This window comes from Hypanus sabinus, unplaced genomic scaffold (genome assembly GCF_030144855.1).
Source record: "Hypanus sabinus isolate sHypSab1 unplaced genomic scaffold, sHypSab1.hap1 scaffold_126, whole genome shotgun sequence".
In the NCBI taxonomy this organism is placed as follows: domain Eukaryota; kingdom Metazoa; phylum Chordata; class Chondrichthyes; order Myliobatiformes; family Dasyatidae; genus Hypanus; species Hypanus sabinus.
The window spans coordinates 319,821-345,352 of NW_026779325.1; the positions used below are offsets into that span (position 1 = coordinate 319,821).

Sequence of the window (25,532 nt, forward strand, 5' to 3'; positions counted from 1 at the left end):
AAGAATTTTTTTTTATTTAAAGAAAATATGTTGTATGCTCCATGTACATCAGATCAGGCATTGCCAACCTATTTCTGTCCGTCCTAAGATGTTCGAAGGAAACACATGGAGACTCTGCGGGCACAAACTGAAACACTGAGAGTGAACACGATCCTGATGAGGGAGAAGGTGAAGGTTTTCCAGCTGGTTGATCGATACGCTGAGCTCACGGTCATTTCTACTGTTCGAGATCGGACACTGGTGGAACATGAGCTGCTCGCAAGAGGCAGAGATCACGAGGAGTGGAGAGAAAAAGATCTCCGTGGTAAGCTAGAAAAAATTCGGACTGATCAGTTATTCAAGAAGAGCTTTGTTCAAAAATTGCAAAGATATTTCTTTGGAAACAAATCAGGGATGTCCGCAGCAGTGGCCGGAGTCCCAGGGATCGGGAAAACAACAATGGTACAAAAGATTGTTTATGACTGGGCCACGGGGAAGATATACCAACAATTCCAGTTTGTCTTCAGTTTCAAATTCCGGGATTTAAACACCATTAACTGCAGAATAAACCTGAAAGAACTGATTCTGCATCATTACCCCTACTTTGGGAATATGCTGGGAGAGATCTGGAAACAGACAGAGGGAATGCTGTTCATATTCGATGGTTTGGATGAATTTAAGGACAAAATCAACTTTGTTGATGGTCGAAGAGACACAGAATCACAGGACACAGATCCTGAATTCAAGTGCAAGGTGTCTGACATTGTGTACCGTTTAATCCAGGGCAAGCTGCTCCCAGGGTGTTCAGTGCTGGTGACCACCCGCCCCACTGCATTACATTTATTGGAAAAGGCAGACATCAGTATCTGGGCTGAAATCCTGGGATTTGTTGGTGAGGAACGGAAGGAATATTTCATCAGACATTTTGAAGATCAGATGGTGGCGGAAGCTGTTTTCAAACATGTGAAGGAGAACGAGGTCCTGTATACCATGAGCTACAACCCCTCCTACTGCTGGATCCTTGCTCTGGCACTGGGCCCCTTTTTCACACAAAGAGTCAGAGACCCACAGCGAGTTCCCAAGACCGTCACCCAACTGTACTCCTACTATATTTACAACATCCTGAAAAACCACGGCCGTGAGATTGACAACCCCCGTGATGTGTTACTCAGGGTTGGTCAGATGGCCTTCAGAGGAGTGTACGAGAGGAAGATTGTGTTTACAGATGGAGATTTGATCAACTACAATCTGCAGCCTTCCCAGTTCCTGTCCGGGTTCCTGATGGAGCTTTTGGAGAGAGAGGATTCTGCTCGGAGCGTGGTGTACACATTCCCACACCTCACTATCCAAGAGTTTGTAGCTGCAGTCGCACAATTCCTGAATCCACATCCCGGGGATATCCTGAAATTCCTCACTGAAGCCCACAACACGACAGATGGACGATTTGAGGTATTTCTTCGTTTTGTTGCTGGTCTCTCCTCCCCAATGACAGCTCGGGGCCTGGAGGAGTTTCTGTGTCCATTTCCTCATCAAACAACCTGCCGGGTGATTGACTGGGTGAAGGAGGAGGTTCAACGCCAGAGTGGAAACACAGTGAGTGAAGCTGGTAAAAGGAGCCTCCTGAACACATTGCACTACCTGTTTGAGTCTCAGAATAGTGGACTGGCTCAGGCCGCACTGGAATCTGTGGAAACACTTTCATTCCGTGGAATGACACTGACCCCGATTGACTGCGCGGTCCTGTCTCATGTCATCGGACTCTGTGATACAATAAAACACCTGGACCTGGGGAACTGCCACATTCAGTGTGAAGGAATCCAGCGGCTGGGTCCCGGGCTGCACAAGTGCCAGGATTTGAGGTAACTTGATTTATCTCTCATTCTGAACTGTGAGAGTGTCTCATTGTGTTGTTTCAATGTAAAGGGATTTCGGTAAATTTGTAGTAAATCAGATTGTGAAAAATTTTGACAAATGCCCAGGGGATCGGTCAGTAATTCCCCAAGGACGGGAGGGTTATGAGGTTCCTAGTGAAGGGATGTTGGAGACTTCATCAGATCAGTGAACAATGGCCATTGGTTTAATGGTAGTAAATCACAGGAATGGCCGTGTTTCTCGCTGCCTGTGACACGTCCATTGACAATATTCCTTCTCACTGTTACTGACACCCAGACCGACACTGACTGCAGCAGGTGGGTCAGAGATTCACACCCCCTTCCCGGTGAGGGACAAGAGACCGTCAGCAGACTGTCCCAGTGAGAAGGAAAGAAATACCATTGTGAGATTGTCCTCACACTGCCATTCCCCGTGTGTGACTTTGCTCACTTCCAGACACGCAAAGAGCAAGGGTGCATCTCCTCTGGGCCTCTGTTCAGACCCAACACACACGTACAAAAAAATTCTGCATCCTCTCATCTTGCAGGATTATCGTTTACCCTTGGAATCCTCCTGTGGGACCTCTCATCCCAAACCCCCTTCCATTCTTTGGAATCTCGCCCCTATCCCCATTCCTCCTGTGGGTTCTCGATTACTCTTTTCTCATCCTTCTGTGGGAAGTCTTTTCCACACAACCCCCCCCCCACCGTGAAATCTCTCCTCCCCATCCTCCTTCCTCCTGTGGGATCTCTCTTCCCCATCTCCCTTCCCCGTGTGGGATCTCTCTTCCCCATCCCTCCTCCTCCTGTGGGATCTCTCTTCCCCATCCCCCATCCACCTGTGGGATCTCTCTTCCCCAACTCCCTTTCACCTCTGAGATCACTCTTCTCCATCCCCCTTCCTTCTATGGATTTCTCTTCCCCACCCCCCTTCCTCCTGTGGGTTCTCTCTCCCCCATTGACTTCTTCCTGTTGGATCTCTCTTTGGCATGCCCCATTGTCCTGTGGAATTTCTCTACCCATCCCTCTTCCCCTTGTGAGATTTCTCTTCCTAATCCCACATCCTTCTGTGGGAACTCTCTTCCACATCCCTCCTACTCCTGGCCAATCTCTCAACCCCTTCCCCCTTAATCCTGTTTAATCTCTCTCTATATCCCCCTTCCTCCCATGGGATCTCTCTTCCCATGCCTCATCCTGCTGTGGGATCTCTCTTCCCCATCCCCCTTCCTCCTGTGGGTTCTCTCTACCCCATCCCCCTTCCTCCTTTGGGATCTCTCCTCCCCATCCCCATCTCGCCTGTGGGAACTCTCCTCCCCATAGAATCATAAAATCATAGAACACTACAGCACAGAAAACAAGACATTCGGTCCTTCTAGTCTGTACCGAAACCTTATTCCGCTAGTCCCATTGACCTGCACCCAGTCCATAATCCTCCAGTCCTCTCCCATCCATGTATCTATCCAATTTATTCTTAAAGCTTAAGAGTGAGTCCCCATTTTCCACATCAGATGGCAGCTCATTCCACACTCTCACCACCCTCTGAGTGAAGAAGTCTCTCCTAATGCTCCCCCTAAACATTTGCCCTTTCACGCTGAAGCCATGTCTGCTCATATTTATCTCTCCTAATCTATGTGGAAAGAGCCTATTCGCATTTACCCTGTCTATACCCTCATAATTTTGTAAACCTCTATCAAATCTCCCCTCATTCTTCTATGCTCCAAGGAATAAAGTCCTAACCTGTTCAATCTTTCCTTGTAACTCAACTCCTGAAGACCCGGCAACATCCTAGTAAATCTTCTCTGCACTTTATCAAACTTACTGATATCCTTCCTATAGTTAGGTGATCAGAACTGCACACGATACTCCAAATTTTGCCTCACCAATGTCTCATACAACCTCACCATAATATTCCAACTCCTATACTCAGTACTTTGAGTTATGAATGCCAGGGTGGCAAAAGCCTTCTTTACAACCCTGTCTACCTGTGACGCCACTTTCAGGGAATTATGTATCTGAACCCCCAGCTCCCTTTGTTCCTCCGCACTCTTCAGTGCCCTACCGTTTATCGTGTATGTCGTACCTTGATTTGTCCTTCCAAAATGGAACACCTCACACTTGTCTGCATTAAATTCCATCTGCCATTTTCTGGCCTATTCTTCCAGTTGGTCTAGATCCCTCTGCAAGCTTTGAAAGCTTTCCTCGCTGTCCACAACGCATCTACTTAGTGTCATCCACAAACCTGTTGATGCAATTCATCACATTATCATCTACATCATTGATATAGACAACAAACAACAATGGTCCCAGTACAGATCCCTGAGACACACCACTAGTCACGGGCCTCCAGTCTGAGAAGCAATCATCCAATACCACTCTCTGTCTTCTCCCACACAGATAATTTGAATCCAGTTTACAACCTCTCCATGGATACCTAGTGTCAGGACCTTTAGAACTAACTTATTACGTGGGACCTTGTCAAAGGCCTTACAAAAGTCAATGTAGACAACAACCACAGCCTTTCCTTCATATGCATTCTTGGTAACATCCTCGAAAAACACTACAGGATTCATTAAACATGATCTACCACACACAAAGTCATGTTGACTATCTTTAATCAGCCCTTGGCTGTCCAAATCCTTGTATATCCGATCTCTCAGAAAACCTTCCAATAATTTACGTAGTACTTATGTCAGGCTCACTGGCCTGTAATTACCTGGTGTACTTTTGGAGCCTTTTTCAAACAACGGAACAACATGAGCTACCCTCCAATCCTCCGGCACTGCACCCGTGGCTGAGGATATTTTAAATATTTCTGCCAGGGCCCCTGCAATTTCTACACTAGACTTTCTCAAGGTCCGAGGAAATATCATGTCAGTTCCGGGGGATTTATCTACCTTTATCTGCTGTAAGGCAGCAAGCAGCTCCTCCTCTTTAATCTCTATATGTTCCATGACACTACTGTTTGTTTGCTTTAATTCCATATCCGCTATGCCAGTTTCCTGAGTAAACACTGACACAAAAAACTGTTTAAGATCTCCCCCATCTCGTGAGGCTCCAACATAGACGACCACTCTGATCTTCCAGGGGACCAATTTTGTCCTTTACTATCCCTTTACTCGTAATTTACTGAAGAAACCCTTTGGGTTTACCTTCATATTATCTGCCTAAACAACCTCATGTCTTCTTTTTGCTTTCCTGATTTCCTTCTTTAATATTCCCTTACATTTTCTATACACTTCAAGTACCTCATTTGTCCCTTGTTGCCTTTACCTGCTAAACGCCTGTTTAACCACATCACCAATATCCCTTGAAAACCAAGGTTCCCTCTGCCTGTTAACTTTGCCTTTAATCCTGGCAGGAACATGCAAACTCTGCACTCTCAAAATTTCACCCTTGAAGGTGTTCCACTTACTGAACACATCCTTGCCAGAAAACAACTTATCCCAATCCACTCTTCTCAGATCCTCTCTCATTTCCACAAAATTGGCCCTTCTCCATTTTAGAACCTTAACTGGTGGACCTGTCCTATCCTGATCCAAAATTATCTTGAAACTAATGACATTATGGTGACTGGACCAAAAATGTTTGCTTACAGATACTTCTATCACCAGACCAGTCTGGTTCCCGAATAGGAGATCAGGTACTGCACCCTCTCTCGTTGGTACCTCAACATATTGATTTAGAAAACTTTCCTGAACATATTTGACAAACTCCACGTCATCTGACTCTTTCTCAGAGTGGGTGTCCCCATCAATATGTGGAAAGTTAAAATCCCCTACGATTACAACTTTCTGTTTCTTACATTGGTGTGCTACCTCTCTACAGATTTGCTCCTCCAATTTTCTCTGCCTATTGGGTGGTCTATAATACAACCCTATTAGTGTGGTCACACCTTTCCCGTTCCTCAGCTATACCCATATGGCCTCTGTAGATGAACCCTCTGGGCTCTCCCGTCTATGCACAGCTGTGATATTCTCCCTGACTGGCAATGCCACTCCACCCCCTTTCATCCCTCCCCCCTATCACATCTGAAACAATGGAAACCCAGAATATGAAGCTGCCAGTCCTGCCCCTCCTGCAAAACCAAGTCTTACTAATAGCAATAATGTCAAAATTATCATGTGCCAATCCACGATCTAAACTCATCTGCCTTACCTGCAATACTCCTTGCATGGAAATAGATGCACCTGAGAACATTTCTATCACGTACAGACCTTTGATATCTGTCTATACAAGCAGTCATCGCATGACCCTTGTCCTCCTCCACTTCACTATCTGCTCTCACACTCTACCCCCTCCGCCTACAATCTAGTTTAAAACCCCCGGAGCAGAACTTGCTAAGCTACGGGCAAGGATATTAGTCCCCTCCAGTTCAGGTGCAAACTGTCCAATTCGAACTGGTCGCACCTCCCCTGGAAGAAATCCCAATTGTCCAGAAACATGAACCCCTCCCTCATGAACCATCCCCTCAGCCACGTATTCAGCTGCATTATCTTCCTATTTCTAGTCTCACTAGCACACGGCACAGTTAGCAATCCACCTGTGTGATCTCACTTTCCCAACCCCCTTTCATCCTCTGGGCTCTCTGTTCCCACTCCCCCTTCCTTCCAACTGTTGGATCTCTCCTCAGCATCCACCTTCCTCCTGTGGGATTTCTCATCACCATCCCCCTTTCTTCCGTGGGATCTCTCATTCCCATCCCCCTTCCTTCTGTGGGATCTCTCACTCCAATCCCCCTTCCTGGCGTGGAATATCTCTTTCCCATCCGTCTTCCTTCTGTGGGATCTCTCATCACCAGCTCCCTTCCCCCTGATGAATTTCTCTTCCCCATCCCCATTCCGACAGGGGAATCCCTCTTCTCCACACCCCATGCTCCTGTAGGATCTCTCTTCCGCATCCCCTTTCACCCTCTGGGGCCTCGGTTCCCATCCCACTTCCATCTGTGGGATCTCACTTCCCCATCAACTTCCTGCTGTTGGATCTCTCTTCCGCATCCCCCTTCCTCCTGTGGCATTTAACCTCCCCACCCCTTTCTTCCTGTGGGATCTCTGTTCCCTATCCCATTTCCTACTGTGGGATCTCTCTTCCCCATCCCACTTCCTCCCATAGCATTTATTTTTCCCATCCCTCTTCCTCCTATGGGATCTCTCCTACTCATCCCCCAGCCTCCTGTATGATCTCGCTTCCCCACCCACTTCCTTCTGTTTCGTCTCTCGTCCCCATCCCCATCATCCTATGGGATCTCTATTCCCCATTCCTCTTCCTTCTGTGAGATCTCTCTTCCCCATCCCACTTCCTCCTGTGGGATCTCTCTTCCACATCCCCCTTACTCCGGTGGGATTGCTTTTCCCCCTCCCCTTTCCTCCTGTGGGATCTCTCTTCCCCATCTTCCCGCCTTAGTGAACTCTACTCCCCACACCCCTTCATAGAATCATAAAATCATAAAACACCAGCGCACAGAAAACAAGCCATTCGGCCCCTGCTCTGTGCTGAAACTTTATTCCACTTGTCCCATTGACCTGTACCCAGTCCATAACCTTCCAGACCTCTCCCATCCATGTATCTATCCAATTTATTCTTAAAGCTTAAGAGTGAGTCCACATTTTCTACATCAGATGGCAGCTCGTTCCACACTCTCACCACATTCTCAGTGAAGAATTTCCCCCGATACCTTTCCCCTTTCACCCCGAAGCCAAGTCCTCTTGTAATTTATCTCTCCTAATCTTATGTGGAAAGAGCCTATTCGCATTTACCCTGACTATACCCCTCAGAGTTTTGTAAACCACTTTGAAATATTCCCACATTCTTTTATGCTCCAAGGAATAAAGTCCTAACCTGTTCAATCTTTCCCTGTAACTCAACTCCTGAAGACCCGGCAACATCCTAGTAAATCTTCTCTGCACTTGTTCAACCTTACTGATATCCTTCCGATAGTTCAGTTTTCAGAACTGCACAGAATACTCCAGATTTGGCCTTACCGATGTCCTATACAACCTCACCATAACATTCCAACTCCTATACTCAATACTTTGATTTATGAATGCCAGGATGCCAAAAGCCTTCTTTACAACCCTGTCCACCTGTGACGCCACTTTCAGGGAATTATGTATCTGAACTCCCAGATCCCTTTGACCCTCCGCACTCCTCAGTGCCCTACCAGTTACTATGTATGTCCTGCCTTGATTTGTCCTTCCGAAATGCAACACCTCACACATTTCTGCATTAAAGTGGTGAATAGTGGTGTGCCTCAGGGATCTGTACTGGGTCCAATGTTGTTTGTCATATACATTAATGTTCTGGATGAAGGAATGGTAAATTGGATTAGTAAGTATGAAGATAATACTAAGATAGGTGACGTTGTGGATAATGAAGGTTTTCAAAGCTTGTTGTTCAAAGATTTAGGCCACTGAGAAGAGTGGGCTGAAAGGTGGTAGATGGAGTTTAATGTTGATATGTGTGAGGTGATACATTTTGGTAGGAATAATCCAAAAAGGACATATATGGTAAATGGTAGGGCACTGAGGAATGCAGTAGAACAGTGATCCAGGAAAAAATGGTGCATAGTTCCCAGAAGGTGGAATCTCATGTGGATAGGTTGGTGGTGAAAACTTTTGGTATGCTGGCCTTTATAAATCAGAGCATTGAGTATAAGAGTTGGGATGTAATGTTAAAATTGTACAAGGCATTGTTAAGGCCAAATTTGGAGTATTGTGTACAGTTCTGGTCACCTAATTATAGGAAAGATGTCAACAAAACAGAGAGAGTACAGAATAAATTTACCAGAATGTTACCTAGGTTTCAGCACCTACGTTACAGGGAAAGATTGAACAAGTTAGGTCTTTATTCTTCGGAGCGTAGAAGGAAGAGGGGGGACTTGAAAGAGGTATTTAAAATTATGAGCGGGATAGATAGAGTTGACGTGGATAGTCTCTTTCCATTCAGAGTAGGGGAGAATCGAACAAGAGGGAATGAGTTGAGAGTGAAAGGGCAAAAGTTTAGGGGTAACACAAGGGAGAACTTCTTTACTCAGAGAGTGGTAGCTATGTGGAACGAGCTTCCAGTCGAAGTGGTAGAGGCAGGTTCGATTTTGTCATTTAAAAAAAATTGGATAGGTATATGGACAGGAAAGGAATGGAATGGGTGGTTATTGGCTGAGTGCAGGTAGCTGGGGCTAGGTGAGAGTGAGCATTCGGCACAGACCAGAAAGGCTGAGATGGTCTGTTTCCATGCTGTGATTGTTATATTGTTAAATGTCATACGTCATAAATTCCATCTGCCATTTTTTGGCCCATTTTTCCAGTTGGTCCAGATCCCTCTGCAAGCTTTGAAAGCCTTCCTCGCTGTCCACAACACCTCCAATCTTAGTGTCATCAGCAAACCTGCTGATCCAATTAATCACATTATCATCTAGATCATTGATATAGACAACAAACAACAATGGTCCCAGCACAGATCCCTGAGACACAACACCAGTCTGTGAAACAATCATCCACTACTACTCTCTGTCTTCTCTGACACAGCCAATTTCAAATCCAGTTTACAACCTCTCCATGGATACCTAGTGTCTGAACATTTTGAACTAACTTATTACGTGGGACCTTGTCAGAGGCCTTACAAAAGTCCAAGTAGACAACATCCACAGCCTTTCCTTCATATGCATTCTTGGTAACCTCCTGGAAAAACACTACAGGATTCATTAAACACAATCTACCACATACAAAGCCATGTTGACTATCGTTAATCAGCCCTTGGCTGTCCAAATCCTTCTATATCCGATCTCTCAGAACAACTTCTGATAATTTACCTACTACTGATGTCAGGCTCACTGGCCTGTAATTACTTGGTGTACTTTTGGAGCCTTTTTCAAACAACGGAACTACATGAGCTACCCTCCAATCCTCTGGCACTGCACCCCTGGCTGAGGACATTTTAAATATTTCTGCCAGGGCTCCTGCAATTTCTACACTAGTCTCCCTCAAGATACGAGGGAATATCATGTCAGTTCCGGGGGATTTATCTATCATTATTTACTGTGAGGCAGCATGCAGCTCCTCTTTAATCTCTATATGTTCCATGACACTACTGTTTGTTTGCCTTAATTCCATATCCACTATGCCAGTTTCCTGAGTAAACACTGACACAAAAAACTGTTTAAGATCTCCCCCATCTCGTGAGGCTCCAACATAGACGACCTCTCTGATCTTCTCGGGGACCAATTTTATCCTTTACAATCCTTTTACTCTCAATATACTTGTAGAAACCCTTCGGGTTTACCTTCACATTATCTGCCAAAGCAACCTCATGTCTTCTTTTTGCCTTCCTGATTTCCTTCTTTAGTATTCCCTTACATTTTCTATACTCTTCAAGTACCTCATTTGTTCCTTGTTACCTATACCTGCTAAACACCTACTTAACCAGATTGCCAATATCCCTTGAAAACCAAGGTTCCCTCCGCCTGTTAACTTTGCCTTTAATCCTGGCAGGAACATGCAAACTCTGCACTCTCAAAATTTCACCCTTGAAGGCGTTCCACTTACTGAACACATCCTTGCCAGAAAACAACTTATTCCAATCCACTCTTCCCAGATCCTCTCTCATTTCCACAAAATTGGCCCTTCTCCAATTCAGAACCTTAACTGGTGGACCAGTCTGATCCTTATCCATAATTATCTTGAAACTAATGACATTATGGTCACTGGACACAAAATGTTCACCTACACATACTTCTGTCACCTGACCTGTCTGGGTCCGTAATAGGAGATCAGGTACTGCACCCTCTCTTGTTGGTACCTCAACATATTGATTTAGAAAACTTTCCTGAACACATTTGACAAACTCCACACCATCTAACCCTTTCTCAGAGTGGGAGACCCCGTCAATATGTGGAAAGTTAAAATCCCCTAACGATTACAACTTCCTGTTTCTTATATTGATGTACTACCTATCTACAGATTTGCTCCTCCAATTCTGACTATAGGGCGGTCTATAATACAACCCTATTAGTGTGCTCACACATTTCCCGTTCCTCAGCTCCACCCATATGGCCTCTGTACACAATCCCTCCATCTACGCACAGCTGTCATATTCTCCGTGAATCGTCATGCCACTCCTTCCCCTTTCATCCCTACCCCCATCACCTCTGAAACAATTGAACATGAAGCTGGCCTTTTAAAAAAATATAAAAGTGGATAATTCTCCGGATCCTGACAGGATATTCCCTAGGACCATGACGGAGGTTAGTGTAGAAATAGCAGGGGCTCTGACAGAAGTATTTCAAATTTCATTAGAAACAGGGATGGTGCCGGAAGATTGGCGTATTGCTCATGTGGTTCCATTGTTCAAAACGGGTTCTAAGAGTAAACCTAGCAATTAAAGGCCTGTCAGTTTGACGTCAGTGGTTGGTAAATTAATGGAAAGTATTCTTAGAGATGGTATATATAATTATCTGGATAGACAGGGTCTGATTAAGAACAGTCAACATGGATTTGTACGTGGAACGTCATGTTTGACAAATCTGATTGAATTTTTTTAAGGGGTTACGAGGAAATTTGACGAGGGTCAAGCAGTGGATATTGTCTATATGGACTTCAGTAAGGCCTTTGACAAGGTTCTGCACAGAACGATTCAATCGTTAGGTATTAATATTGAATTAGTAAAATTGATTCAACAGTGGCTACATGGGAGATGCCAGAGAGTAGTGGTGGATAACAGTTTGTCAGTTTGGAGGCCGGTGACTAGTGATGTGCCTGAGGGATCTGTATTGGATCCAATGTTGTTTGTCATATACATTAATGATCTGGATGATGGGGTGGTAAATTGGGTTAGTATGTATGCAGATGATACTAAGGTAAGTGGTGTTGTGGATATAGAAGAAGGTTTAATAAGTTTGCAGAGAGATTTAGGTCACTTAGAAGAGTGGGCTTAAAGATGACAGATGGAGATTAATGCTGATAAGTGTGAGGTGCTACATTTTAGTAGGAATAATCCGAATAGGACATACATGGTAAATTATAGGGCATTGAAGATTGCAGTAGAACTGTGTGATCCAGGAATAATGGTGCAAAGTTCCCAGAAGGTTGAATCTCATGTGGATAGGGTGCTGAAGAAAGCTTTTGGTATGCTGGCCTTTGTAAATCAGGGCATTGAGTATAGGAGTTGAGATGTAATGTTAAAATTGTACAAGGCATTGGTAAGGCCGAATTTGGAATACTGTGTACAGTTCTGGTCACTGAATTATAGGAAAGATATCAACAAAATAGAGAGCGTATAGAGACAATTTAATTGAATGTTACCTGGGTTTCAGCAACTAAGTTACAGGGAAAGATTGAACAAGTTAGGTCTTTACACTTTGGAACGTAGAAGGTTGAGAGGGAAATTGAAAGAGGTATTTAAAATTATGAGGGGGGTAGATAGAGTTGACGTGGATAGGCTTTTTCCATTGAGAATAGGGGAGATTCAAACAAGAGAACATAAGTTGAGAGTTAGGGGGCAAACGTTTCAGGGTAACACAAGGGGGGAATTTCTTTACTCAGAGAGTGGTAGCTGTGTGGAATGAGCTTCCAGTAGAAGTGGTAGAGGCAGGTTCAGTATTGTCATTTAAAGTAAAATTGGATAGGTATATGGACAGGAAAGGAATGGAGTGTTATGGGCTGACTGCGGGCCAGTGGGACTAGGTAAGAAAATGCGTTCGGCACGGACTAGAAGGGCCAAAATGGGCTGTTACCGTGCTGTAATTGCTATATGGTTATGTAGTTATTAGTCCTGTCCCTCCTGCAACCAAGTCTTACTAATAGCAATAATGTCAAAATCATCAAGTGCCAATCCACAACCTAAACTCATCTGCCTTACACACAATACTCCTTGCATTGAAATAGATGCAACTGAGAACATTTCTATCACATACGAATAATTGATATCTGTCTATACAAGCAGTCCTGGCATGACCCTTCACCTCCTCCACATCATGATCTAATCTAACAATCTGGTTCCCGTCCCACTGCGATCTAGTATAAAACACCCGGAGCAGAACTTGCTCACCTACCGGCAAGGATGTTAGTCCCCTCCAGTTCAGGTGCAAACTATCCAATTCAAACTGGTCCCACCTCCCCTGGAAGAAAGCCCAATTGTCCAGAAACATGAACCTCTCCCTCATGCACCATCCCCTCAGCCACGTATTTAGCTGCATTATCTTCCTACTTCTAGCCTCAGTAGCACGTGGCACGGGTAGCAATCCACCTGTAGGATCTCACTTCCCCATCCCCCTTCGTCCTGTGGGATATCCCTTCCCTATCCGCCATCCTCATGTGGGATCTCTCCCACAACCCCTCCCTCCTGTGGGATCTCTCTTGCCCATCCCCCTTCCTCCTGTGGAATCTCTCTTCCCCATCATATTACTCCTGTGGGATCTCTCTTATCCATCCCCTTTCCTCCTTAGGGATCCCTCTTCCTCATCCCCTTCCACCTGCGACATCTCTCTCCTCATAACCCTTCCTCTAATGGGAGCTCTCTTCCAAATCCTCTTCCTCCTGAGGCATCTCTCTTCCCCATCTCCCTTCCTTCTCTGGGATCACTCTTCCCCATCCCCTTCCTCCTGCAGGACCTCTCTTCCCCATCCCCTTCCTTCTCTGGGATCACTCTTCCGCATCCCACATCCTCCTATGGGATCTCTATTCCCAACCCCCTTGCACCTGTGGGACCTGTCTACCCCATCCCCCTTCCTCCGGTGGGATCTCTCTTCCCCATCCTCCATTCTCCTGTAGGATCTCTCTTCCCCCATCCCACTTCCTCCGGTGGTATAACTCTCTCCCATCTCCCTCCTGGGGAACGCTCTTCGCTATCCCACTTCCGCCTTTGGGATCTGTACACAGTCCCCGTTTCTCCTTTGGGACCTCTCTTCCCCATCCCCCTTCTTCCTGTGGGATCTCTCTTCCCCATCCCCCTTCCTCCTGTGGGGTCTCTCTTCACCATTCCCCTTCCTCCTGTGGGATCTCTCTCCCACATCCCCCTTCCTCCTGTAGAGTCTCTCTCCCGCATCACCCTTCCTCCTGTGGGGTCTCTCTTCTGCATCCCCCTTCCTCCTGTGGGATCTCTCTTCCCCATTCCTCTTCCTCCTTTGGGATCTCTCTTCCCCATCCCCCTTCCTCCTGTACGATCTGTCTTCCCCATTCACCTACCTCCTGTGGGGTCTCTCTTCTCCATCCCCCTTCCTCCTGTGGCGTCTCTCTTCCGCATCCCCCTTTCTCCTGTGGGATCTCTCTTCCCCATCCCCCTTCCTCCTGCGGGATCTCTCTTCCCCATCCCCCTTCCTCTTGTGGGATCTCTCTTCCCCATCCCACTTCCTCCTGTGGGATCTCTCTTCCCCATCCCCCTTCCTCCTGTGGGATCTCTCTTCCCCATCCCCCTTCCTCCTGTGGGATCTCTCTTCCCCATCTCCCTCCCTCCTGTGGGATTTCTCTTCCTCATCCCCCTTCCCTCTGTGGGGTCTCTCTTCACCATCCCTTTAGCTCGGGGGGGGGGGGTCTATTTTACTGTGTCCCATTGACATTTCTGCATTTCTGTGTGGAACATTTTGTTGAGCCATGTGGAAATGAGAGAGAATATGTGGACTTTACAGGGTCACACCGACAGACTAAATTATTGACATTCGTCGAATACCCTGGAGCTGGGCAGTGAGGGACATTGACAGTGATGGGAATTCTGATCAGTGATTTACTGAAGAGTTTAATGTTTCCTGAAATATCCGAGTGAGTGAAATTCCCTCAGATCCACGGTTTGAATCACTTTGTTCATCAATCTGTCTGTTTGTGTTTAGACTTGGGGAGAACGACGTGGGAGATTCAGGAGTGAAACTGGTGTCTGCGGCTCTGAGGAACCCGGAGTGTAAAATACAGAAACTGGAGTAAGTACCAGACTGTGGGAGATTGTGTTAACAGTCACTGGGTGTCTGACACTGAACATTACTGTGATCAGTAGAAACAAACAAACATAGAAATCATACAGGACAATACAGGCCCTTTGGCCCACAAAGCTGTGCTGAACATGTTTCTACCTTAGAATTACCTACGTTTTACCCATAGTGCTCTATATTTCTGAGCTCCATGTAACCATCCTGGAGTTTAAAGATCCGATCGTTTCCGCCTCCACCACCGCTGCCAGCAGCCCATTCCACACACTCACCACTCTCTGTGTAAAAAACTTACCCCTGACCTCTGCTCTGTACCTACTTCCAAGCACCTTAAAACTATGCCCTCTCGTGCTAGCCATTTCAGCCCTGGAGTAAAGCCTCTGACTATCCGCACGATCAATGCCTCTCATTATCTTGTACACCTCTATCAAATCACCTCTCATCTTCCGTCACTCCAGGAGAAAAGGCCGAGTTCACTCAACCCTCTTCTCATAAGGAATGCTCCCCAATCCAGGCAAAATCCTTGTAAATCTCCTCTGCACCCTTTCTATGGCTCCCACATCCTTTCTGCAGTGAGGCGACCAGAACTGAGCACAGTACTCCAACTGGGGTCTGACCAAGGTCCTGCATAGCTGCAAAATGTAAGCATAAAACAAATACAGCATGGAAACAGGCCATCTCAGCCCTTCTAGTCTGTGTCGAATGCTTACTCTCACCTAGTCCCACCGACCTCCACTCAGCCCATAATCCTCCTTTCCTGTCCATTTACCTATCCAATTTTACTTTAAATGACAATACCGAACCTGCCTCTACCACTTCTACTGGAAGCTCATTCCATACAGCTCCCGCTCTCTGAGTAAAGAAATTCCCCCTCGTGTTACCCATTTAACTTTTGCCTCCTAACTCTCAAATCATGTCCTTCTGTTTGAATCTCTCCTACTCTCAATGGAAAAAGCCTATCCACGTCAACTCGATCTATCCCTCTTATAACCTCTCAACTCTAAAACGTTACCTCTCGACTCTTAAACAATCCTACGCCTTCTTAACCACAGAGTCAACCTGCATAGTAGCTTTGAGTCTCCTACGTACTCGGACCCCAAGATCCCTCTGATCCTCCACACTGCCAAGTCTTACCATTAATACTATATTCTGCCATCATATTTGACCTAGCAAATTGAACCACTTCACACTTATTTGGTTAGAACTCCATCTGCCACTTCTCAGCACAGTTTTGCATCCTATCAATGTCCCGTTGTAACCTCTGCCAGCCCTCCACACTATCCACAACACCCCAAACCTTTGTGTCATCATCAAATTTACTAACCCATCCCTCCACTTCCTCATTTATTGTGATTTATAAAAATCACAAAGACTTGGGGTCCCAGAACAGATCCCTGAGGCACTCCACTGGTCACCGGCCTCCATGCAGAATGTGACCCATCTACAACCACTCTTTGTCTTCTGTGGGCAAGCCAGTTCGGGATCCACAAAGCAATGTCCCCTTGGATCCCTAGCTTCCTTACTTTCTAAATATGTCTTGCATGGTGTACTTTCTCAAATGCCTTACTGAAATCAATATATACTGCATCTTCTTCCTTCATCAATGTGTTTAGTCACATCCTCAACAAAATCATTCAGACTCGGAAGGCACAACCTGCCTTTGACAAAGCCTTGCTGACTATTCCTAATCATATTTTGCCTCTCCAGATGTTCATAAATCCTATCTCTCAGGATCTTCTCATCAACTTACCAACCACTGAAGTAAGACTCCCTAGCCTATAATTTCCTGAGCTATCCCTACTCCCTTTCTTGAATATGTGAAAAACATCCGCAAACCTCCAATCCTCCGAAACCTCTCAGATCCTCAGTGATGATGCAAAGATCATCGTCAGAGGTTCAGCAATCTCCCCTCTCCCTTCCCACAGTAGCCTGGGGTACATCCCTTCATGGCCCTGTGACTTATCCAACTTGATGCTTTCCAAATGCCCCAGCACAGTTTCTTTCTTAATATCTACATTCTCAAGCTTTTCAGTCCACTGCAAGTCATCCCTACAATCGCCAAGATCCTTTTCCATCAAGAATGCTGAAGCAAATGATTCATTAAATACCTCCGCTATTTCCTCCGGTTCCATACACACTTTTCCATTGTCACACTTGTTTGGTCCCATTCTCTCACGTCTTATCCTCTTGCTCTTCGCATATTTGCAGAATGCTTTGGGGTTTTCCTTAATCCTGTCTGCCAAGGCCTTCTCATGGCCCCTTCTAGCTCTCCTGGTTTCATTCTTAAGCTCCTTCCTGCCAGCCTTATAATCTTCCAGATTCATATCATTACCGCATTTTTGAACCTTTTGTAAGCTCTTCTTGACTAGATTTACAAAGGCCTTTGTGCACCACGGATCTTGTACCCTACCATCCTTTCCATGTCTGATTGGAACGTACCTACTCAGAACCCCACGCAAATATCCCCTGAACATTTTCTACATATCTTTGGTATGTTTCCCTGAGAACATCTGTTTCCAATTTATGCTTACAAGTTCCAGCCTGATAGCCTCATAGTTCCCCTTACTCCAATTAAAGGTTTCCCTAACTTACCTAATCCTATACCTGTCTAAAGGTATGGTAAAAGAGACAGAATTGTGATCACTATCTCCAAAATGCTGTCCCACTGAGAGACATGATACCTGGCCTGTTTCATTTCCCAATACCAGATCAAGTACAGCCTCCCCTTTTGTAGGCTTATCTACATATTGCGTCACAAAACCTTACTGAACACACCTAACAAACTCCACCCTATCAAAACACCTCAATCTAGGGAGATGCCAATCAATATTTGGGAGATTAAAATCTCACACCTCAACAACCCTGTTATTGTTACTGCTTTCCAGAATTTGACTCCCTATCTGCTCCTCGATGTCCCTGTTACTGTTGGGTAGTCTATACAAAACACCCAGTAAAGTTATTCACCCCCTTCCTGTTCCTAACTGTCACCCACAAAGACTCCGTAGACAACCCCTCCATGACGTCCTCCTTTTCTGCAGCCGTAACTCTATCTCAGATTAACAGTGCCACGTCCCCACCTCTTTTGCCTCCCTCCCTGTCCTTTCTGAAACATCTAAAGCCTGGCACTTGAAGTAGCCATTCCTGCCCCTGAGCCATCCTACTCTCTGTAATGGCCACAACATCATAGCTCCAAGAGCTGATCCACACTCGAAGCTCATCCGCTTTATTCATCATACTCCTTGCATTAAAATAGACACATCTCAAATGACTGGACTGAATGTGTCCCTTCTCTATCTCCTGCCTATCCTCCCTTTCGCATTCTCTCCAAATTTTCTCTATTTGTGAGCCATCCTTCCTCTACTCCGTCACATCAGTTCATTTCCAACCCCGAGCAATTCTATTTAAAATCTCCGCAACAGCCTTAGCAAACCTTGCTGCCAGGATATTGCTCCCCCCAGGATTCAAGTGCAACCCGTCCTTTCTGTGCAGGTCACACCTGCTCCAAAAGAGGTCCCAATGATCCATTAATCTGAATCCCTCCTTCCTGCTCCAATCCCTCAGCCATGCATTTATCCTTAACCTCATCCTATTCCTATTCTCACTGTCTAGTTGCACAGTCAGTAATCCTTTTTCTGAACTTACATGCTAACGCCCTGTAGTCTGTTTTCAGGACCTCTTCCCTTTTCCTACCTATGTCACTGGTACCAATATGTACCACGACCTCTGGCTGTTCTCACTCCCACTGCAGGCTATCTTGAATGCGATCTGAAAATCCTGGACCCTGGCACCAGGGAGGCAAACTACCATCATTCATGTGTTTCATTCCTGCATCCAAAGATTCGCCTGTCTGACCTGCTAACTACAGAATCCCCTATCTCTACTGCCATCCTCTTCCTTTCCCTGCTGTTCTGAACCACAGGGCCGGACTCTGTGCCAGAGACACGTCCACTGTTGCTTCCCCACCACCCTCCCCCCCTCCCGAGGCCGTCCCTCCCTCCAGCAGCACATGATCAGGAGTACTTATTGTCAAGCGGTACAGCCACTGGGGTACTCTGTAGTATCTCCTTCTTGCTCTCCAGTGCCTGCTTGTTGCCCTTCCTTCTCCTGACTGGCACCCACTTCTTCAGTCCCCCGTGGCCCCGGTGTGACCACCTGCCTGTAACTCCTCTCTATCACCTCCTCGTTCTCCCTGACCAGACGAAGATCATCGAGCTGCATATCCAGTTCCCTAACTCGGTCCCTAAGGAGCTGCAGCTTGACACACCGGGTGCAGATGTTGCCGTCCGGGAGGCTTGGAGTCTCCAGGATCTCCCACATCTGACACCGAGCACAGAAACCCAGCCTCACACACATGCTCTCTGTATTGTAAACAGATAACCTACCTCACCTCGACCCTTTATCGCCGAAGCCCCGTTGAGCCAAAGCCTTCCTACTCTGTCTCCCGCTCCTCTGACGCTCGCTCTGTAAATCTGTCTTCCTTTTAAACTCTTCTCGCTGTTCTCACTGGCTGACCTGCACAGTCATACTGAAGAAAAAAAATCAGTAATGGTGTTACTGATAAACAGTGGGGATTTGTACCGTCTCCTGTCTCTCTGTGTCCTTCACCCTCTCTCTCTCTCATCTCCAGGCTGTGGGGTGTCGGTCTCACAGATTCTGGTGCAGAGGATCTCGCCTCCGCTCTCAGTACAAACCCATCACTGACGGAGCTGAACCTGAGTTATAATAAACTGGGAGATTCAGGAGTGAAACTGGTGTCTGCGGCTCTGAGGAACCCGGAGTGTAAAATACAGACACTGTGGTAAGTACCAGACTGTGGGAGATTGTGTTTACAGTCACTGGGTGTCTGACACTGAACATTAATGTGATCAGTAATTGTGTTACTGATAAACACTGGGGATTTGTACCGTTTCTTGTCTCTCTCTGTCCTTCACCCTCACTCTCTCTCATCTCCAGGCTGAACAATGTCGGTCTCACAGATTCTGGTGCCGAGGATCTCGTCTCCGCTCTCAGTACAAACCCATCACTGACGGAGCTGAACCTGAGTGATAATAAACTGGGAGATTCAGGAGTGAAACTGGTGTCTGCGGCTCTGAGGAACCGGGAGTGTAAAATACAGAAACTGTGGTAAGTACCAGACTGTGGGAGATCGTGTTTACAGTCACTGGGTGTCTGACACTGAATATTAATGTGATCAGTAATTGTGTTACTGATAAACACTGGGGATTTGTACTGTCCCCTGTCTTTCTATGTCCTTCACCCTCACTCTCTCTCTCATCTCCAGGCTGATCCGTGTCGGTCTCACAGATTCTGGTGCCGAGGATCTCGCCTCCGCTCTCAGTACAAACCCATCACTGACGGATCTGAGCCTGGGATCAAACTCTCTGACAGACCAATCTGTCCCCGCTCTCCGCCGCCTCATACTGACCCTCCGGAGTCTGGAGTGGATCTGGTGAGTGTTTGTGTTAATGTTCAATGTGATAAAATATCAGCGGATCCGCGGGTTTTCTGGTGATATTTGTCTGTGAGTGTTGTTGAAACATTAACCCCGGTCCCCTGTTACTGACACTGTTGTGTAATCTGTTTATTTCATCTTTATTCTCCCATCTGTTTCAGGCTGGAGGGGAATCTGTTCAGTGAGACCGGGGAGAATGAACTGAGATCTCTGCGGGGAGTCAGACCCGGACTGAGAGTGTGGATCTGAACATCTGAATGTGTGAACATCCCCGCCCGCTGGATGGGGACATTTGGCCAACTCCCCGCCCACCCCTTTAACTCCCGCCCTTACCTTTAACGGCCGCGCGCCGGGGCTGATTCCCAACGGTTTTAACGGACCCGGCTCGGGCCCCGCGCTGCGTCCCGCAGTGACGTGTTTCCGCCTGTTGTCCGCCGGAAGTGCGAGTTCGAGACTCCCACGTGACACGCCGGAGAATTACCAAGACAGGAAGAACCCCGGGGCCGGGGCTCAGTCTGGGACACCGGTGTCCCGGGGTGGGGGCGATGATCCCGGGAGAGAATCCTTTTGCCCCCTTTCTGAGGAAGGTGCATTCGGCAGCCTGGCCGATATAATGATGTTAAATGGACAAATCCCTCGGCAGTGACCCTGGATCTGCAGCGATCCCGGACACAGCCCTGAAGTGTGATTTTATAATCATCGGTTCCCCGGTGCAGAGTGACGGTGAGAAACGGGACTGATTGTTCAACCGGTCACTCCTTGTCGCCGGTCAGTTAATTGTGTGTGACTGTGAGCAGATTATTTATTCCCGCACGTCAGCAGCTCATACATTGTTTAAGTTACTTTTGTAAATTTACTCACACCCGGGACCAGCCACAGAGAGAATTGTCCTCCACACTGTCCCATCACACACTTGCAATGCCAAACACACAGTGAAGTTCCGTCTGCACCATTCCATCACTCAATGAATTCCACCCTGCAAAATCTCATTTCAAGGAAGCAGACACCATCAATTTGCGGGAGACTCCCGGAACTCCCGGGAGAAGTGGGATGTCTGCAAGAGAGTAGCTCCTTAGCGGCCAGCCAGCTAGTTTAAATAGCGTTAGCTATGCGAATGAACGAATGACACCCGTTAAACTCACCTCAACAGTGATTTAACCCCCCACGGGCAATAGAAAAGTCACTGTTGCAAACAGTGCAGCGAGCAACACTGTCATTATTCCTGACCCCTATTAGGCAGAGGTACACTTTAGTGTAGTCTGTGGTGAAGTACGTTTAGTATTTTCTTTTTTTTTAAATACTCTGCCATGGAGCGCTCTCTCCCTCTCCCTGCCCCTCTCAAAAAAATCGATTTGCGGGAGATTGTATATAATTCGCGGGCGTCAGGGAGCCGCGAACAATATGAGGGAGACTCCCGGAACTTCCGGGAGAGGTGGGATGTCCGACGCTTCACTTGAAATGGCCGCTGGGGAGGGAGTGACGGCTTTGGTAGAAGTGAGCACAAGAGAGGGAGGGACGCGCTGATTTAAAATGGGCGAATCCTTGGTTAATGTGGCCGCCAGGGATGGAGTGAGACACTGACTTACAATGGCCACTGTCACACTCAGAATCTATGGCGAAGGAACGTGCGGTGCCCATGGATACAATCCCGGAATCGAGTGTGTTATTGATTGTAATAACAGTATTTTAATTTGTGTTTTATATTGTCTTGGGCGTTGTACATATGTTTTAAGTCCAATAATTTTGTCATTGAATTAATGAATATATCTCAGATATTCACACATACACATATACATGTGGGTTTTGTTGAGGAGGGGTGAGGGGTTTGGGAGGAAGAGGAGTGATGGGACGAGGAGTGGACTGATGAAACTGTGAGCGTGGCGAAGTCACTGACTGAAAAGGGGACGGAAAGGGAAGGGGCAGAAGTTCCTGTCACAAACTGGTGGCCGACATGGAGAAGATAAAGACGGGGTGAGGAGGAGAGAAACAACAGGAAGGGAGCGGGAGTGATGGAACGGGGAGGGAGGGGATGTAATGGGACGGGAGGGAATGGTCTGATTGGACAGTGTGGGGGGAGTGACGTTTTCAATAGTGGAGGATCAATGGGTGGTGACCATTTCCTTCACAAATAAGACGAACTGCAAGAAAGGGGGCGTGTTCGGAGACAAGGGGGAGCGGGGGGTGGGGGGTGGTCGGGGACGCGGCCAGGGCTGACGAGACGGAGAGTTGAGTGTCCCAACAGAGGGAGAGAGGAGCGACTCACTCAACGACGGAGGGAAGGGAGTGGGTGAGGGAGCAGAATGATCCCAACAGAACATTTTCACCACTCAGGATGTGGTGGATGGCGGGAGAAAGGGGAAAGGATGTCAGGAGTGATGGGGTGGGTAGGGGAGTGAATCACTGGGTAAAAGAGAGCGAAAGGGGGCGATGAGGAGAGGTGAAGACAGGCATCGAAATATGGCAACCCCATCCAGCATGCGATGCAGAGCATCGAGATGGCGGGGAGAGGAGAGCGAGGGGAGGGAGGGAAGGGGATTGCGAGTGATGGGATGGGAAGGAGGGTCTGACACTGTCACAAAATGGCTGTCGGCAGAAGGTTAAATGGAGAGTCAGGAGATCGGACACCGAGGGGAAGGAGAGGAGGGATGAGGAGTTGAGATTGAATAAACAGGAAGGGAAGTGAGTGGAAGGTGAGGAAAAGGGTGTGCCCCATTCTATGATGCACGGAGAGCGGTTGTCAATGGTAACCATCACAAAATGGCCGCCAGCCAGGGTGGGATGGGCGATGATAGCGAGGGGACAGAGAGCGGAGTGTTTCAGGAGTGACGGAAGCCGAGGGTGGGACAGGGCGGCTCGTAACAAGGGAGATGGAACTGGGAGGTTCCCACGGGGGAGGAATGTGACTACGGGAAGAGGCTAACACCGTTACCCTTCCCTCCCCTCCTCAGCCTCGAAAGTCCTGCTTTGACTTTTCTTTCGGGCTGAGCCTCAGATCGCTCGGCCCGAATCGTTCAGGCTTTCCCGTGGAGTATAGGGGCGTGTCGTCACTGGGGCCCGTCAAAGGCGGGAGTGGGCGCCGGCTTGCCAGAGGAGATTGAGGCGAGGTCTGGCGGTGCGGGCTGGTTGGCGTGGATCACCACCATTTTCTGCAGGGTGGGGGAGAGGGAGTGGTCAGATTGAGGAGGGGAGAAAGAAGGTGAGGAGAGATGAGACCCACACCCTCAGCCTCTCTCAGTCCCCTCGGTCCCCTCTTCTCTCTCCGTCTCTTCCCCCACCTCTCTCTCCCCACCTATCCTCCTCTCTCCACCCCTCTACCCACCCTATCCTCTCCACCCTATCCTCCTCCCCTCTCCGCCCCCTATCCTCCTCTCTGCACCCCTCCACCCTATCCTCCTCTCCCCACCCTATCATCCTCTCTCCACCCCTCTCCACACACTTTTATTCCTTTTCTGCCTCCATCTCTCTCTACCCCTCCCGCTCTCTTGCTCCCTTCCCACGCTGTTCACCTCCCTCATCTCTTGTACCCATGCCCCGTCCCTCGCCAGCCACACACACACACACACACACACACACACACACACACACAAACCCGTGCACAGGAAGATCCCACTCACCAGCGGAGGCTGTGTGGCGCAGCACTCGAGGTCCCTGCAGTTGGCGATGGCCGTGAGGACGGACATCACCAGCGAGACCAGGCAGTTGACTAGCAAGATCACCGTGATCCCGCTGACAAACCTCTGCGAGATTCGGTGTTTGGCAGAGGGAGCATGGGAGGGGGGAGAGAGCCAGACGGAAAAAGAGGAGTGGATGGGGAGAGAGAGAGAGAAAAATAGTGTGAGAGACAGAGAGGAGAGAGAAAGAGGGAGGGAGGGGCATGAGTGGAGATGGCCGGGGAAGAGAGAGAGGGGTGACGGAGAGTGTGTATTGGGGTAGGCGGAGGTGGGGAGATCCAGACGGGGAGGAAGAGAGGGAGTGGGTGGGAGAGAGATGAGGTTAGGGAAGGGGAAGAAAGAAGAGAGGTGGCAGAGGACAGTTGATAGAGGGAGAGACATGAGAGTCAGATGGGGGAGAGAGAGGGGTGAGAGGCAGGAGATGAGAGAGGTCGGACAGGGAGGGGAGAGAAAGGTGGAAATCAGGGGGCAGAGACAAAGAGAGTGAGATGGACAGAGTGAGAGGCGGAGAGGGGTGAAAGAGGGAGAGGGGTGAGAGACGGAGAACTTTAGCCTTCGATTAACGGAACACGCCAAGTTTTGGTTTATAACCATATAACAACTACAGCAGGGAAACAAGCCATCTCGGCCCTTCTAGCCCGTGCCGAACGCTTACTCTCACCTAGTCCCACCGACCTACTCTCAATCCAAAACCCTTTCCTGTACATTTTCTTAATGACAAAATCGAACCTGCCTCTAGCACTTTTACTGGGAGCTGCTTCCACACAGCTACCACTCTCTGAGTAAAGAACTTGCCCCTCGTGTTACCCGTAAACTTTTGCCACTTAACTCTCAACTCATGTCCTCTTGTCTGAATCTCCCCTACTCTCAATGGAAGTAGCCTATCCACATCAACCCTATTTACCCCACTCATAATTTTAAATACCTCTATTAAGTCCCCCCTCAACCTTCTACGCTCCAAAGAATAACCTAACTTGTTCAACCTTTCCCTGTAACTTAGGTGCTGAAACCCAGGTAACATTCGAGTAAATCTTCTCTGTACTCTCTCTCTATATTGTTGACATCTTTCCTATAATTCGGTGACCAGAAATGTACACAATATACCAAATTTGACCTTACCAATGCCTTGTCCAATTTTAACATTACATCTCAACTTCTGTACTCAGTGCTCTGATTTAAAAAGGCCAGCATACCAAAAGCTTTCTTCCCCGCCCTATTCACATGAGATTCCACCTTCAGGGAACTATGCACCATTATTCCCAGATTCCTAGATTTATGGTTCCCTGGAAGCGGGATCACAGGCAGACGGGGCGGTGAAGGCGGCGTTTGGCATGCCCGCCATCGCCGGACAGGGCACCGTGTACCGGAGGCGGGAGCTCACGAGGAGTTACGAGAGTGTCGCCGGGACTCGAGGGGCTGAGTTATGGAGAGAGGTCGGGCAGGTAGGGACTTCCTTCCCTGGAGCGTAGGGGGGGACCTGACAGGGTGTAAAACCACGAGGGGCACAGATAGGGTGAATATGAACAGACTTTTCCCCAGGGTCGGGGAATCTTGAAACAGAGGCCACAGGTTTTAGAGATTTATTAGGGGACCCGAGGGGAAACCTTTTCGCCCAGAGGGTGGTCCGTCAATGGAAGGAACTGCCGGAGGAAGTG

The 25,532-nt window shown here is 47.7% G+C and overlaps 1 protein-coding gene across 3 annotated transcripts; it reads left to right on the plus strand.

Moving 5' to 3' along the window:
* The first annotated feature begins 340 nt into the window (after positions 1-340).
* On the plus strand, positions 341-21,857 carry LOC132386691 (NACHT, LRR and PYD domains-containing protein 3-like). 3 transcript variants are annotated; one of them, XM_059959037.1, is made up of 6 exons: positions 341-1,838; positions 14,662-14,748; positions 19,382-19,552; positions 19,708-19,878; positions 20,036-20,203; positions 20,368-21,857. In XM_059959037.1, the coding sequence occupies exons 1-6, from the start codon at positions 394-396 to the stop codon at positions 20,453-20,455; spliced, it is 2,130 nt and encodes a 709-aa protein (XP_059815020.1). In that variant the 5' UTR covers positions 341-393; the 3' UTR covers positions 20,456-21,857. The 3 variants fall into 3 exon arrangements, with proteins under 3 accessions (XP_059815020.1, XP_059815022.1, XP_059815021.1); XM_059959039.1 differs by lacking the exon at positions 19,708-19,878; XM_059959038.1 differs by lacking the exon at positions 19,382-19,552.
* Positions 21,858-25,532: the final 3,675 nt, after the last annotated feature.